This window comes from Tursiops truncatus, chromosome 16 (assembly GCF_011762595.2).
Source record: "Tursiops truncatus isolate mTurTru1 chromosome 16, mTurTru1.mat.Y, whole genome shotgun sequence".
NCBI lineage: Eukaryota > Metazoa > Chordata > Mammalia > Artiodactyla > Delphinidae > Tursiops > Tursiops truncatus.
The window spans coordinates 15,425,422-15,442,950 of NC_047049.1; the positions used below are offsets into that span (position 1 = coordinate 15,425,422).

The 17,529-nt window shown below is 43.0% G+C and overlaps 1 protein-coding gene across 3 annotated transcripts in view; it reads left to right on the forward strand.

The window, feature by feature from the left end:
• The window catches only part of ABLIM1 (actin binding LIM protein 1), a 317,822-nt gene that overhangs the window by 121,727 nt on the left and 178,566 nt on the right, over window positions 1-17,529 (forward strand). The window contains exon 1 of one of the 3 annotated variants that reach the window (XM_073793954.1): window positions 16,122-16,246. The exons of the other annotated variants lie outside the window; for them this stretch is intronic. Within the exon in view, the coding sequence (XP_073650055.1) occupies window positions 16,231-16,246 (16 nt within the window). The 5' untranslated portion in view covers window positions 16,122-16,230. Of the gene's footprint in view, window positions 1-16,121; window positions 16,247-17,529 lie in introns of those variants that run through there. 3 annotated transcript variants of the gene reach the window in all.

Genomic DNA, 17,529 nt, shown 5'->3' on the forward strand with positions numbered 1-17,529 from the left:
CCTGCCTTATTGCTTTGATGTGTTTCTTTGTTTTTATTTATTTATTTTTTAGGCCTAGGAATGTGGACAAATAACTTATATTCACAGGAAATGTTCCCATCTAATTTACTTCCTTAAGTAACTGAATATGCTGAAATGCCCCATTAGTTTTAATTATATGTATTAATACTTAAAAACGAATCTTATTTAAAGTCAGAAGGTAAGGCAATCTGTTTACGTTTATTGTTTGGTGTTGGTATTTTTCCCTGGCTTTAAAAATATTTTTATTCTTACTAAGAGTGGACTACCTTCACAGAAACCCCTGATTAGCATCATGTGATCCTAATGAATCTGGGGTATGACCCAGTGCTTATCATCATAGATGCCTGTTAACTTAGTAAATCAGCCATGAGTCTGGAATGGCTCTGGGACGCAAGATGAAGGCTGCCGACAGGAGAGCAGCATAGTCTATTTGTGACACTATTTGTATGTAGCCAGGAGAGCGGGTGATTCCTTTCTCAACCTCCAGAAGACACCACACTCAGAATGCAAAATCAGAATTCACGGGACCTTCAAATCTAAATAGGCCAGAACGCTAGAAGAACTAAGGTATGCCTTAGAATTCTAGATGTTTCTTAAGGATGGAAATAAAACTTTGATATCAACACCTTTCTCCAGGGAGTGGGAGACTGAGGCCCAGAGAAGTGAAGTGACTTTCCCCAGATCTGTTGGATAAATTAGAGGTGAAATTAGATGAAGAACTGGTCTCCTTTCTCCCTGCTTAACATTGTAGAAGAGAAGACCAAAGGACTACCAAAAATTGTTTTAATTTAGTTTGAGATTCAGCTCAGGTGAAACTTTCCTTTGAATCTTCTCCAGATGTCCCCTCTTTGGGGAATACCACACAAATGCCCATTTATGGATAAGTATTTCCACCTTTATGCACTTTTAGGCTTGGTTATATCTATTTGTCTGCATGTCTCTCTTTGCCAGGTAGTAAGGTTCTTATTTGCAGCAAAGTGGTTTTAGCGGGCTTTGTTTCTCCAGCGTATAATAAATGCTGTGCTTGGTAAATAAACATATTTCACACATTTAAAAAATTAAGATTAGGGCTTCCCTGGTGGCGCAGTGGTTGAGAGTCCGCCTGCCGATGCAGGGGACGTGGGTTCGTGCCCCGGTCCGGGAGGATCCCACATGCCGCGGAGCGGCTGGGCCCGTGAGCCATGGCCGCTGAGCCTGCGCGTCTGGAGCCTGTGCTCCGCAGCGGGAGAGGTCACAGCAGTGAGAGGCCCGCGTAACGCAAAAAAAAAAAAAAAAAAAAAAAAAAAATTAAGATTATAATTCACATGCCATAAAAATATGCCATTTTAACATGTACAGTTTTGTGGGTTTTAGTGTATTCATAAAGTTGTGCAAACATCACCACTATCTAATTCCAGAGCATTTTTATCACCACTAAAAGCAACCCTGTATCTGTTAGCAGTCACTCCCTGTTACCACCGCTCCCCAGCCCCTGGGAACTCCTGATCTATTGATACTTTCTGTCTCTATGAATGTACCTGTTCTGGACATTTCCTATAATTGGAATTACACAACACATGACCTTTAGTGTCTGGCTTCTTTCACTTAGCATAATGTTTTCATGGTTCATTGATGTTGCCGCATGTTATCAGTATTTCGTTCCTTTATATGGCTATGTGGATATGCCACATTTTGTTTATCTGTTCATCAGCTGATGGACATTTGGGTTGTTTCTGTTCTAGGGTATTATGAATAATGCTGGTAGGAACACCTGTGTACAAATTTTTGTGTGGACAGAAGACATATGTTTTCAATTCTCTTGGGAATATACCTACGAGTGGGATTGCTGGGTCATATGTTAACCCTATGTTTAACTTTTTGAGGAACTGTCAAACTGTTTTCCCCAGGGACTACACAATTTTGCATTAAAATTGCCCTTAATACAATTTTAAATTTAGTCAAAACTATTCCCCTAATATGAAATAACCGGTTTTCATTAAAGTGAAAAATCCCACGTGTACATTCATTCCTGTTTATACCCTGTATCTTAATCTTCAAAACCTCATATATCCCTACAACTTAAAGGTTTGCAAACATATTGTACAAAGGAAGGTAGGCTCTTTACTTGGTGACTTTAGTCAGCTGGTTTTGTTGTTCTGCTACAGATGCCTGAGGACAGCCCCCAAGCTTTGTTCGGTTGCTGTTTAAAGATTTTTCCTCATCCAAGTTCTGTAGCCATAGATAGCAACTGAAATGAATCAGAGGATGTCAGAGATGTTCTGACTCACAGTGCCCAGGAAAATCCAGCTCACAGAGGTTTGCATGTGGGCCAGTGGAGAGGGAACATTCTCATGACATAAAATAGGTCCCCAGTGGATAAAGGTGGGCTTGGGAAGAAAAGTCACATAGTTGGAGCCACTGCCAGCACCCAGCTTTCTCTCTTTATGTCTGTCACGCCCCGGATCATGTTGTAATATCATTTTTGACATCACTAGAATATTCTAGGGTGTTTAACATTTGCTCTTTGTGTGGGACAATTCCCAGTTCTGTTTCCTATCACTCTTTTCCCTGAAGGGCTATCATGTGGTTCTAATATGTAGCTGGATACGTTCATCTGTTATCTTTTCCTCAGGCCAGACTTGTCCTTGAACTGACACTCAAACTCTGTAACCAGTTGGTAGCCAGCCCTGTTGCAGGGGTACTGGCTACTTAATAATTAACTGCTCCATCACTGAAGTCATCAATTGCTACAATATTATCATTGATGGAAATACTATGTGATGTTACTTTGTTTAGTAATAACTTCAACTGAACTTGATCTTGCATAGATCATGGTTCAGTTGGTCTATTTTAAGATTTTGAAGAGGACACGAGAAGCTACTTTCAACACGTTTCTTGGTTAGCTCTTTTATCTGGATACCAGGAGTGGTCTAGTTCATTTCCTGTCTGTAGCAACTGGTGAAAAGATGCTGAGCCCAACCAACTTTCTGTAACTCTTCCTGCATTTGGGGAGGACCATATTCTACTTGAAGCTTTCCTCTATCTCTTTTGCTAAACGGCAAGCATTCCTCTCTTCAAACCTTTATAGCATTTTCTCAGTACTTCTGATTCCAATCCCTTTCTACTTCCCCTTAAAGTTATTTAAGTACTTGTGCTACTTGCCCTACTAGAATGTAAGCTCACTGAGGGCTTAATCTAGGCATCTTCGATCTATATATCAGTCAGCTTTATGAAGTTTTATGTATTATAGATGTTCAGTAAATGCATAATTAATGAATCAGTGGTGATTTCTTTTCATTCTTCCCTGAATTTTGCCCACTTTGCTTTCAATTGTGTGATGCTATGGCTTAAAGCTGTTTTGATGGCTTTGTTGCTTTTTTCTGTGTGTAAATTTAATGGCCAATGAAGCATATTGATAAATGCCCAGCACTCTTAGTATATTTTATTCAGGAAGGGAAAAATATAGTGTATAATTCAGATCCAAAACCAAGAAGAATTTAAGTTCTAAATATTTCCCTTCCTGTCCTCCCTCCAATCTCCCCAAACCTCAACAAATCCAATACATATGCAGAATGTTTTCTGTCTTGCTGGGGAATGGTGAGAAGGGAAGAAAGGAGTAAAACTACCTTTTATTCCTCTTTCAAAAATACAGCCATATGGCGTATAGTACTAGCACAATCTTTGGTGCAATTGTAGCAATGTGAAACTGTTTAAATTTTTAAAATGAAAGCCCATGTATATATGTAAATGGAATATTATTATAAAAGGATTCATTTCTACAGAGCTTGATCAATGTCATAAATCACATCCTTCCCCCCAAAACACAACTACAGTCTTAAAAGGCTTTTGGGGGCATATTGGTTTATGAGGCAGTTGTTTGTGCTGACCCCTGTGACCAGAGTTAAACCAAGTAGCCTTATTGACATATTTTAAAGGAAGAAGCACTTAGCAGCTTTCAGGGGCGTTAACTCACTCATTTGATGTTTCTAGGAACCAGGTTTGACTTTTAGAGGTGAATGCCAAGGAGATACGAGCATTCAAAAGAAGGAGGAATGTATATGTGTGAGAACATAGAGAGGTCTCGTAGGAACCCAGGAAATGCTGAGCAGTCAGGCTTCAGGAAGCATAGAATTCCAGGCTGCTCCAGGACCATCTGTTCAGTTTTGGGGAATGTCCTATTCTCTCCCCTCCCAACTGGCTTCCTCTGACACTTTACCCCTTGGAATTGTGGTATCCACATGTCTCTATGAAGCCTGCCCCTGGCCTGGCCTTACTTGATCTTTTAATACATGTACCAGCCCCTGACTAGGACTTTTCTATATGACTCTTAGTTCAGCGTCCCAGAAGTGAAAACCTAATTGACCCAGCTCCTCTTTCTCAAGGCAGGATATACATCGTAGGTGCTTGGCCAGCTGAGATGTGGGTCCCCCGTCCCCATCCAGTATCTACTTAGGATCCAGTCAGTCCCAGCCAAAGCGTGAAGTCATGTTGTTCAGTGCCCGCTCAGAAGAGGCGTTGAATGGGGGCAGAAGAGGAATGATTAGGGCAAGCGTCCCCCAAGGCATATCATTACCTCTGGGCAGTGACTCTATGTTGATAATGAAAGTCTTGTCATGAGAAATTCCATGACATTTTCATAAATATGCAGGCTCAATAACTGGAAAGAAAACTAAAACTCTATGTGGGTATCCTTGGAAGCAGTGTGTCATCTCTTTTTCATTCATCAACCTCTCTGGAGGAAAGATACTATGGAAATCCTAGATAGAAATAAATGAGAAACAATTTTGGATCTTGAACCAAGAATCTGAAAAAAAAAGAAAAAAATGAATCAGTAAAACGGTAAAGGTGTATTAACTCCCTTTTAGAACCGTGAAGATACATTTGCCTTGTGATACCCTTTGCCTTACCAAGTCCAAGTGATGGGAGATGAAGTAGACAAATAGGGGTTAGGTTTTGCATAATCTCTAAGCAAAGATGAAGCAATCAGGTGCTTCTGTGAGATGCCTAGATCAAGAATCTTGGACTGTCTGGTGCAAGTCATCTCTTCCTGCTGTGAAGACAAGGACAGTATCTCTCTCATACGTCTCTCCTACCCACCTCCTGGTATTTGTTAGTTATAATATTGTTTTCATGTTGTTCTTGGCTTTCTTTGCTCACAAGAGCATTCCCATTCTCTTTCATAACCATAATCCAGTAATTGGGGTATCAGTTTCATATTTAATAGAATTCACTGCTCACTGCTAGTCCTTTTACTACAATATTTGCATTCCTGAGTTTATTTTGACTCATCTCACTCATGTCTTCATTGACTAGATGTTGATGTGAAGCTATTTTCCAAAGAAGTGTTCGTGGTGTTGTAATTCCTGGTGGTTTGTAAAAACAACCTCTGTGGTTGTGGTTGGTTTGTCCATTGCCTTTATGTCTGAACAACATTTGGGCTGAGTGAAAGGTTCTTGCGACACACACTTTCTTTCCCTCGAGATTTTCAGGTATTGCTCCGCTGTCTTCTGTGCATTAGCATTGCCACTGAGAAGTCTGAGATTAGCCTGAGTTTTTCTCTTTTGATGAGTGATGGGCTTTTTCTGTCTGGATATATGGAGAATGATATCCTTTGAAGTTCAAAAGCTTAGGTTAAGACCTGGAGTGAGCATTCTGTATCAAACTTTGTTAAAATAGTATCTCTACACTCTTTAAATCTGCAAGTTCAGATCTATCTCTATTTCAGGGAAATTCTTGTGTATTAGATCTCTGAATATATCTTCTGCTTCTTAAATTCTCTACTTCTGGGACGTAAGTTTTTTCATTTTCCTTTATTTTGCACATCTATTGATTGTCTCTCATTGTTTTAGGGTCTTTCTTCTGCATTCATTGAGATCATCTCAAACTTTTTTCTATCCTAGGAATTAGATATTTATCAGTGTCTGCTCTCTTCTTTGATGTCTCATTCATTCCTGTTGATCCTGTCTTGGTCCTCAGTTTCCACTTCTTATTTGTGTAATCTTTTTCTTCATCTCCTTCTGTTGTGTCATCATCACACAACATGAGCTCTTTTTAAATTTCATGCACTAATTCAACATTTTGTGCCCGTTCCCCTTCACTCTTGTCTCACGCAGAAGCCAGAAGGATCCTGTGGAAATGACAATCAGATCATGCAACTGTCTCTGCTCAGAGCCTCCAATGGCTTCCCACCTCACTCACTGTAAAGCCAAGGTCCTCACATGACTGATAGGGAGGGGCCTAACTCTTCCTCTTCTCTAACCTCACTCCGGCTCTCACTCCTTGAACACACCAGGTCACCTCCCTCCTTCAGACCTTTGCTCTTATTGTTCACTTGTCTGAGATGCTCTTTCCTCAAATATCCATATGGCTACTCCCCCACCTCCTTCACGTTTGTGCAAATGACACTTTCTCAAAGAGGCCTTCCTCGGCCACTCACTTCAAACCACAGCTCCTTCCCCCAACTCTCTTTCTCCAGCCTTGATTTTTCTCCAGCCTTGATTTTTCTCCATAATACTTATCACTTCTATCATCTATATCATATGATATATATATATGTATATTTTATTATATCAACCACACACACACAACTAGAATGTAAGCTCCATCACAGCAAGGATTTTTGTCTGTTGCCCTTACAGCCGTATCCCAGCACCTAGAACAGTTCCTGACACTTAGTAAGCACTCAGTAAGTATTTCCTGAATGAGTGAGTGGGCTGAGGTTAACTGTCTTCCTGGGGAGGTTTCCTAACCTTGGAGTCCAGTGTTTCTTGGGTGGTTGGCATCACACTGCCTTTTTCATATGGCAGCAAAGGTCATGTGTCAAGGTATCAGGAGGGGGTCTAAATTCTTTAAGGCATTGTAAGTAAGATTCCCCACATTTGATAAGAAAAGGCTCCCTGTAGCCCAGAATGGTTTTGAAAACTTGAGCTTTTCAGTTTTCCATTATCCTCTTTTTGTTGTAAATTGATGAAGCAGTGAGAAACTAAGAAATAACAATCGTTATTACCTTCCTTGAGCTCCTTCTGGATGCCAGGCCCTTTCATTTCATAGAGAGCCTCTTTCAGCCTCACCCAGTACCAGGTACATAATTTGCAGGGTCCAGTGCAAAAGGAAAATGTGAGACCCCTGGTTCAAAGTGCAGGAGTAAAGTGCCTTTAAAGGTACTACAATATAAAGCTTTTTTTCTTTATTCCACAGACTCTTTCTCACCTTGTCATAATGTTTTTATTTGCTATTTAATGTTGTCCTAAATGAAGTAAAATTTTAAATTGTTGACATGAAGTTTGACCTTTCATGTTTACACTGTGCACCGCTCATTTTAAACTCAAATATAAGAGCACTGAACTCGTTTGTGAAATTGCGCAATTTATATTTCATAGATCGTAGATGCATATGTATTTCATTCTTTCCAGAAGCGTGGGAATTCTGAACCCAAATAGCTCAACTGTTTTTATTTAACTTCTTGGATGCGTGTGCGTTCTTGCGACACTCTCTACCTTTGGCTTACTGATGGGTAAGGAAGGACGGAAGGGAAAGGGAGCAGTAGGTTGTCCTATCTTTCCTTTTGCTTCTATGTCATCATTTTCAGTGTAAGTGGTTGGCTCAATAGGGAAGTTACATGAGTCAGAAAGGATATGATAGGGTCCCTTGGTCGTTTGTGTTTCCTTGAACCCCTTGCCTTCTTTTTTGCATTGTGGTTTGGATGGAAAGTGACCTCTCAGTGCTGCTGTTTGTTCAGTCGTAGATGTGACACACTTCCCTTGCACTCCCTGAATTCCCACGCATCACGAGTCCACTGGAATTGGGAGCTCAGGGGGCATCGCAAATACCACCTGTGAAGGGGGCAGCAGGAATGCAGACACACATCCTGTACCTCTCTCGTCTGCGCACACGCATGCTCCATTGTCCCATCCAACCTCACTTATAAAACACAAGCTCAAAGTAAAATTCTTACAAATCTCAATATAACAAGAGCAGAGCATTAAACCAAATGGAGGGCCCATCTGAGCACAGGTTCCTACACAGCTTCCCAGGTCGCTCGCCCAGGAAGCCAGCCCTGTCCTCACCACAGCCTCACAAGTGGAGCATGTTACTACCGTCCACAGATGAGACTGCTGAAACCCAGAGAGAAAATAACATGCCCGAGGCCCCTGAGCCTGTGGCAGAGCTGGAGCTCAAATCCTGGCTGTTTGATCAGGTTGCCTGTGTGGCCAGTTAGCATGACAAAATAACCACAGGTAGGAGGTAAGACCCCAGGGGTTTTGGCCATTTCCAAGTAATTGTGTAACCTTGGACAAGTCTGCCTTAGGACTTTAGTTTTCATCTCAATGTGAAGCTAATGCCTATTTTTTTTTCATACAAGTTATAGTTTTTCACAAGCCAGAGGGTCGGTTGCATGGTCCCTTCTCTCTCGGTCCTGAGAGCTGGAGGAGCTCACAGAGGTGTGTGTTGGGTGACAGTGCTGGTTTTCCTGTGGAAGCACATGCACTAGTGGCCATGCACTTTGCACGCTTTATTCGGCCTGTCCCTCAGACGATGGCTGAAATGTCCCAGGAGAATGTGAGAGAGGTTATTTTCTGGGAGTGTGCCAGGGCCTAATTAGAGGGAAGGGGGCAAATGGAGGCTTTGTCAACTTTGCAAAAATTCTGTGACCACCCCCCATAACATGTTTTTAGTTTTCTCTCTATGTAGACCACAGGAATGCTGTTCCTTGAGGATGATTAGACAGGGTAGATGATTGAATTGCAACTTCAAAGACTCGAGAATGTGGATCTGGGCAAACCATCTTCCCCTGTCCAGCCAAGGATAAGCCCAACAGGCCAAGGGGATGCGATTCACCTGGCAGGTCCTATCATAAGACGTTCAAGAGCCAATGAAGGATAAGGTATCAGGAGAGAAGATCATTTTATACAGACAAGGCAAAATGGAACATCGTTTCCATTGTGTCAGGTCTTCTGGAAACGCCAAAGAAGTTGATGTACATTGAGTGCATCTTGACGCAAAAAATGTCTCTCTGTGTGTGTGTGTGTGTGTGTGTGTGTGTGTGTGTGTGTGTGTGTGTGTGTAGTTGGGAACAGGGGAATGGCGACTCTTTCATGACCTCTGTGGAATGAAGACCCAGCAAAGCAAAAGACCCAACAAAGCAAGAGACCCAACAAAGCAAAGGGAGGGCCCATGGCTTTGGATTCTGACAAGCCTCTTCCCTCAAGTGTAAAGATAATAACATTATCTTATCCAGTTGTTAGGAGGATTAAATGAGGTGATAAATGAATGTAAAGAGCGTAGAATGGTAGCTGACACATAATAAGCCCTCTGTAAATGGCAACAAAAGTGGTACTTAGGATTAGTTATTAAGGAGACTTTGTAAGATGCTACCTAGTTAAGTTCCTTTCAACTCATTTCTCCCCACGGTGAATTATTGGTTTGCATCTTGGCAAATACTTTCAAGCAACCACTAAATTGATTTATATATAAGACACTGAATTTACTTTTAATTTACTTGAGTAAGATTTTTAAATCAGCCTTTTTGATATAAAAATGAATACTTAGCATTTTGACTTACTATGGTAAGCCAGTGACATTTATTCCTTAGAATTCATCAAATGTCACATTCCTACTTTGTGCCTATCACTATGTGAATACAGATATTCACGTGTGATCCCTTCCCTCAGAGAGCCCACAATCTTTTGCAAAAATAGACATATAAGTCCTTCATTGCAGTGTAGTAAAATTCAGAGCACTGGTGACATTAAGTACCAGAAAGAAGGGGGTGTTGCTAGGAAAGGCATCACAGCTCCAGATGATAGGAAATGACCGTTTTTCTTTCCCAATAGCTGTATTTCTACCTAGAAAATATTAGGGGAAAAGATAAAGCCAAGAGTAAATTGTTAGGGGGAAAAAAAGCCTTTTTTCCCAAGTAATTCAAAGGTATTTCTGTACTTCTTGTGTGAACTTCTCGTGTGCCTGAAATTAGGCTAAAATTCATGAAACTCTCTGTACTATCAAAAGATCCTTTGAATTCCAGTAATAGATTCCAGTACACTTTCAGGAAAAAGGCTTGTTTTGTGCTCCCTCTGCAGTTTATATCTTTAGTGGATTATTTATAGAGAGCTTTAAATATACCTTAGTAATTTTTCCCAAGCTGCAACCTGTTGTTTAGGTCCAAACTCAGAACTCGCTTCTGAGAAGGACCATAGGGAAGTTTTGGATACAAATGTAAAATAATTCTACTTGAAGAACTCATGGAAAAGAAGTTTGCTGGGCATTGATTCTGTGAGATTCGCATGGAAAAAATCCTAAGAATTCCCGTTGAAAACATGAGAGTGGGATCAAGAGAGATCAGACATTTAGGAGTTTGTGTCAGACTGTAGGAAACTTTGGAATCATCACTACTAATAAATTTTCATGAAGATTGCCGTGAATGTCAGGATGATTGTTATTTCAGCCAACTGAGAAGATGGAGGTTGTTTTTTAGATGTGGCAGCATGGGCTATAGCTATGTTTGTAAATTTCATGTTCATTTACTTCCTGTGATGCAGGCCCATGTGCTAGGCCAGTCAGTGGTCCTTCAACACTTAAGGAGCTGGTGCAGCTCAAGCCCCATCCCCGAAAATCTGAATCATCAGACCTTGGATGGGACCAGGTGTATGCATTTAAAGCATCCCTCGTATTTTTTTTATCCCTGGAGGTCTGCAGGCTGCACTCTTGGGAGTCTAGCAAAGCATGAAAACCTCCTTCCCTTCATGGAGCTCACAGCCTCATTGTGGACATGAAGCCATTACTACAGGAGGATAAGCCAATCCCAAATGCTTTGTGCTACTTAAAGTGCTATGTGTGGGATGTGCCTGGCTGTCATTTTATTCTATTTCTCAGGGAAATATTTAAGTACACTAATAAACATAGACACTTTCTGGGCATGTCTGCTAAACACGGGACATGCACACACCAACACAATCCAATTTGGAGGAAGGAGGCAGTATGGTTGGAAACACATCATGGCAGACTTTGAAATGCACCCAAAGTATTTTGAACTTAATTGGTAAAGAAATAGGTAGCTCAGGTTTGAGACTCTCATCACATCACTTCTAATGTCCATCGTCCTTAGTGTGGCATTCAGAGCCCTCCATGATCTGCCACCCTGGCCTTAGTTTGAACCTCTCCCCATTCCTCTTGAACAGTGAGCTTGATACCTCGTCCCAAGGGGAGGCCATGGAATGATCTTTCCCCCTTTCTTCATTTGTCACCCCTCTCTTACTTCTTTACTCCTCCTAGAAGCCTCTCCTGACTCCCCAGATTGGGCTCAGTACTGCTCTGCACCCTGTGCGCCCACTTCTGTTTTTTTTTTTTTTTGGCTGCATCGGGTCTTCATTGCTGTGCGCGGGCTTTCTCTAGTTGCGGCGAGCTGGGGCTACTCTTTGTTGCAGTGTGCGGGCTTCTCATTGTGGTGGCTTCTCTCGTTGTGGAGCATGGGCTCTAGGCGCCCGGGCTTCAGTAGTTGCAGCACGTGGGCTCAGTAGTTGTGGCTCGTGGGCTCTAGAGCGCAGGCTCAGTAGTTGTGGCGCATGGGTTTAGTTGCTCCATGGCATGTGGGATCTTCCCGGACCAGGGATCGAACCCGTGTCCCCTGCATTGGCAGGTGGAGTCTTAACCACTGCACCACCAGGGAAGTCCCCCCACTTCTGTCTTACCACCTTCCTAACTGGGTTGAGAGTTTTTGTGTGTGAGCATCTCCTCCACTAGATGGTAAGCAACTCCAGAGCAGTGATTTCTCTCTTCCTGTTTTGGTATTGCCAGCCCAGTACTTGACGTACCCCATACGTCAAGTACGTATTGACGTGCCCCATAAATATCTGCAGTGAGGTTGGTAGATGTAAACATTAAATGGAAAGCAAATAACAAACTCATTCTCAAGTTTTCCTTCAGCTGGATTCTGCTAGAGAGGATTTTGAGCACTCTTCTGCCAATGAGTCCAAAGGTGTTGAAGGATGGGTGGCCATGGAGGGGTCCTGAAATTCCTGCCCTGTGGATGCACAGGCCATAGGCAATCCGCGGCTCTGTAGGAGAGAGCAGTGAAGATGTGGACTCCATCAGGTTGCTTGTTTTCTGGTTTTCACATTTCCCTCTTAATTGGCATGGCTTCTTTGGAAGTGATGTACTCTTGATTTTTTGCCAAGAGTGGCTGTGTGCTCACAAAGCTTTTCTCTGCAACAAAATGGTTTCTGTCCTTTGGTCACTTGTGGACAACCCTGGCTTCATTTTGTGAGTGAATGACAAGGCAGCAGTGAGTCAGTTTGGGGGAATAAAATAACAAATGAACCCACGGGTTGGTGTCTGTATTATGAAGCCTTATCTCATCTGAGTGGAATGAGATTGAGATAAGTTCTTTGGAAATCTTCTCTAGAAATAACAATAAAAAGTCCTGCTGTCTTATGAACTGTACATTTTTTATTTTTTCCTTCATTTATGTTGCTGCACTTCTCATAGCTTTAACTAACTGCAAAGTAGAAAATATCTATGCTTTGCTTCTGTTCTCAAAGCTCTTAATTATTTGGCCCTGAGGCTGGAGACAAAAACAATTTGGTCTTACTCTGCCACATTCCAAAAATAACTTTAGTAATACCCTCTTTGGTTATCTTAAAAGTGTAGGGTGGATGCTTTTATCCTAAAGTAGCAGTGTCTGACTGTTGGGGGGACTTTAGCTATATGACTGTTGTTTAACAACTAAATGCTGGTGACTCATTCCCTCTGACTGTGGTACAGGAAAATTCTTTCCATGGAAAACACAGGAGGGGGGCAATCGCTCTGAACCACTATGTAGTATTTTCCTTTGGAAAAGCCTTCTCTGGAAATGAATAGGCACCAGCTGTTACTCTGCTGGCGTAGTCTCCAAAGCGGCCAGTGAGCCTTCCTCAACCAGGGTTTCTGCGCAGTTTACCCACAAAGGTATACAGGTAGGTTCAGAGCTGTAATAAATCAGTTTGGTTAATAAACTGAAATCTCAGGATTAAAAATGGTCACCCTGAATAAAAGACATTGAACTAATTGCATTTACAGTATCCAGAATATTTATGTATGATTTGGTTTGGACTAGAAACACAATGGTGTTTTAGCGTCACATTCCATGGGGTGTGGGGCGGGAGGGGAGAGAGAGAGGGTGAGAGAGGGAGTGCCTCCGTGAGGGGCTAATCTATTGATGCAGCAAAAATATAATAAAATAAATTCACCTGCTAGGCTCACAGCACCAAACTAATTCCAGTTCTCCGAGTTTAATTTTGCTTGTCCGCATCTCCTTGCAGGCTCTGAGGGCGTTAGGGATGGGAGAAGTAGACCGCGCAGTGCTAGCCGTGAACTTTCGGGGATAGAAAGGGCTTGTCCCTCCTGCTCTTGAGCCCTGCCCATCCCTCTCGACCTGAGGTCGTGCTGCTCTCATGCTTGGCTCTTATTTATGAATGGAGGTTAGAGAAGCCGCTTAAAGGCTCTATAGAGCTCACACTCCAGCTGGCTGCTGACTTAGGAAAAACATGACCCTATGGGGCTGCAGTGGGGTCAGGGAGGACCGTGGGAGAAGTTTGTGTCATAGAAATGACGACCCATGGGTTGGAGGGGCCTTATTAGCCCTTTCTTACAGGCAGAGATGCCCAGGCTATTAATAGTAAAGCCCTGAATCACAGATGTAGGAATGTCACAGCCGCTTGAGCTCTGCCACTGTTACCCGGCAGAAAACCAGCCCCACCCAACGTCATTTCAGCTATAAACAACCTCGGAGGCAAAGATGAGGCACGTTGATTGACTTCATTCCTTTCTGTCACCCCAGCTCTCTTAGACCCAACACGGTACAATATTTGCAGTAAAACAGTCGAATCCTGGCTGTGCGTTCGGGTTTTGCAGGGCGGCTTGTCCATCTGCTGCTCTCTCCGAGCCACGGCATCTGCCTTTGTGTCTCTCGCTCATCACATCTCTCCCACGTGGTGGGGAGAGCAAGCAAACAATCTGGATTTCGGAGACAGGTGCTGGAATGGGGTGGGCGTCGGCTTAGTGACCCCAGCCTCCACCACCCCCCCCGGAAGTCACCTGCTCCCGTGAGACCAGCGTGTGCTCCTGCGGGTCAGAAATCGAAAGCCTTGTCACTTGTCAGGTTTCACTGCCACTGCTGGAGCAGACTTAGGCTGGTGAGCGGTGCAGGGGTGACTGCCCTGCACTTTGTGGCTGGGAGGGTTCCTCCCTCACATAGACACAGCCCAAGAGGGGCTTGTCTAGAAAACTCTAAAGAAGGGGGAAGTCAGAATCCTACCTGGATAACTCAGATTTTTACTTTGATCCTGGATGAGGAATGGAATCCTGAAAGAGCCTCTTCCCAGACTCCCTCTCATTGTCCCGTCGGTCCCCCGCTCCTCCCATTTCAGGAAAGGGGTCGGGGAGCAGCAGGGCAAATCACAAATCAAATGTCATTATTCATTTTTCGTTATAACTCAGCCTCCAGGACCTTAAAAGTTGAAGAAAATGAGCTTGAAGGCTCCCTAGCATTATTTTTCTACCAAGCCTAATTTTATTTATTTATTTATTTTGGGGGGTAGGAATTGAACACATATTTACTTGCATAGATTTAAATCGCAGTTTCTACAATAAAAATAGAAAGGTTACCCTTTCACTTTTTTTTTTTAACATCTTTACTGGAGTATAATTGCTTTACAATGGTGTGTTAGTTTCTGCTGTATAACAAAGTGAATCAGCTATACATATACATATATCCCCATATCTCCTCCCTCTTGCATCTCCTTCCTACTGTCCCTATCCCACCCCTCTAGGTGGTCACAAAGCACCGAACTGATCTCCCTGTGCTATGCAGCTGCTTCCCACTAGCTATCTGTTTTACATTTGGTAGTGTATATATGTCCATGCCTCTCTCTCACTTGATCCCAGCTTACCCTTCCCCCTCCCCGTGTCCTCAAGTCCCTTCTCTACGTCTGCGTCTTTATTCCTGTCCTGCCCCTAGGTTCTTCAGAACCTTTTTTTTTTTAGATTCCATATATATGTGTTAGCATACAGTATTTGTTTTTCCCTTTCTGACTTACTTCACTCTGTATGACAGACTCTAGGTCCATCCACCTCACTACAAATAACTCAATTTCTTTTCTTTTTATGGCTGAGTAATATTCCATTGTATGTATGTGCCACATCTTCTTTATCCATTCATCCGATGATGTACACTTAGGTTGTTTCCATCTCCGGACTATTGTAAATAGAGCTGCAATGAACATTTTGGTACATGACTCTTTGAATTATGGTTTTCTCAGGGTATATGCCCAGTAGTGGGATTGCTGGGTCATATGGTAGTTCTATTTTTAGTTTTTTAAGGACCCTCCATACTGTTCTCCATAGTGGCTGTATCAATTTACATTCCCACCAACAGTGCAAGAGGGTTCCCTTTTTTCCACACCCTCTCCAGCATTTATTGTTTGTAGATTTTTTGATGATGGCCATTCTGACCGGTGTGAGGTGATACCTCATTGTGGTTTTGATTTGCATTTCTCTAATGATTAGTGATGTTGAGCATTCTTTCATGTGTTTGTTGGCAGTCTGTATATCTTCTTTGGAGAAATGTCTGTTTAGGTCTTCTGCCCATTTTGGGATTGGGTTGTTTGTTTTTTTGATATTGAGCTGCGTGAGCTGCCAAGGCTAATTTTATCTATTCAGTTGGTCTGAAAGAAGCTGAATTGACAGCAGCAGTAATAGGAGACTAATAAGCTAACAATTGACTAGTTTTCCTTATTGGAACAGTCCCTGGCTTGCCCCTCGGCCCCCCTCTTCTGGCAATCATTTATCAGACCCCAGGAGGGGGCCAGGGCTCCAGCGCATTTTGGTGCCCGTTTTCCCGGCACGAGGAATGCTACGTGGTGTCAGTGACCAGAGATTAGGACACTGGAATTTTGCATTTGTTACAGCAGCAGCTGTAGTGAGTGGCTGAGGCCGAAGGGCAGCGTCCCCCCCCCCCAGGCCCCCCCCGCAGCAGGGCGCGGCCACCACTCGGCTGCGATCGCTGGGGCGGGCACCGGAGCTCGGCCTTCCAGACGGGGGGCGGGATTTTAGAAAGAAGCCCCGGACTTGGCAAGTGGATGCCCCGGCTCTTCCTCGCTGCCTCTGCCGCAGCCGAGCTGCCTGCCTAGGGGCGCTCCCACTCCTAGACTTTGTTCCTGTTTCCTTCGGCGGTGCTCTCCAAAGGCCCTGGTTGCCATGGTGAAGGAGAAAGGTAATTATAAATATCGATCACTGTGCATGGTTGCAGAAGTTGGACAGGTGCTTCAGGGCTCGGCCACCTAATGGGGGATGATCAATGGAAAGCCGGGCAGACATGTTCCTGGTTTAAGAATCTGTATTGTGATGTCTGGGTTTCCACAGAAGGGAGACTTACTTCATCAAGAACCTTTCATTTAGCCACGGCGTCGTCAGAAGCACATCCTATTTCTGGAGTGTTTGCACAGCCGAGCTCCCGGGCGTGCGTCTCTTTTGCCTGACATTGCATTTTGAATTTTTGGTTGTGTTTGAGCCTTGCCTTCCTGCCCTCATCCTAGCCTCCATTCTTCCTCACTTACCCCCACCCAAATCAATAAATTAATGAAGATGTGTAATGAAAGGACCCTTATACCACGTCTGTGCTGTTTGGGCATCTGCCCAAGCCTAGCTGGACTGGCTGGAAGTTCGAAGCGGGCTGTCTTAAAGGTTCCAGGTGTGCCACTCTAATAACCTGTCATTTCAGCGGCATCCCTAATCACTCCTCCAAGCACCTTAAAGGATGCTTAACATGTCAAAGGTGACAGATTATGTCTTAAGAAGAAAGTAAAAAGGGAGAGGGCAATCAGGCTCTGCACAGGTGTGCAGTATTTATGCACTGGGTGTGGTCCTGAAATGGAAGTTAAATCTTTCAGAATTGACTTGTAGTTTAAATTATTTGTTTATCTGGGAAATATAAAAGAGCACAACAGTGTTTGATTTTAATTATCCATGTAATATATAAATATGTCTTACGTTAAGAAAAGTGAAATGTCACAGGAGACTAGAGAATGAAAGATGAAATCTCCTTGCCCCTACCCTGTACACCTCAACTCCCCTTTCTCTCTTGAGGCAAAATTGTTAATAGTTACTGTGCCTCCTTTTAGACCTAGACAGGAATAAGATAGATAGATGAGCGATAGATAGATAGATAGGTAGATAGTATTTTAAAAGAATCATTCTTTGATCATTTTCTGTGACTTGATTTTTTCCCTTAATGTGTCTTCGGGACCTTTACAACATGATTTGATAGTGTGAGTAACCACCGTTTAATTTTGCTTTTTTGGTAAGCTTGGATTTATTCTACCACATTTTCTGACTGTGGACGTACTTTTCTCCATAAACACAGATGTCTGCTCTTCGGGGGCTGTCTTGAACATTTCAGTGATTTATCTTTATGTACTTTCTCGTAAAGCCCCTACAGGGAATAAATATTAGGTGAATGTGCTGAACTCAAATTGATCCCTATTGCTGGAAACTCAG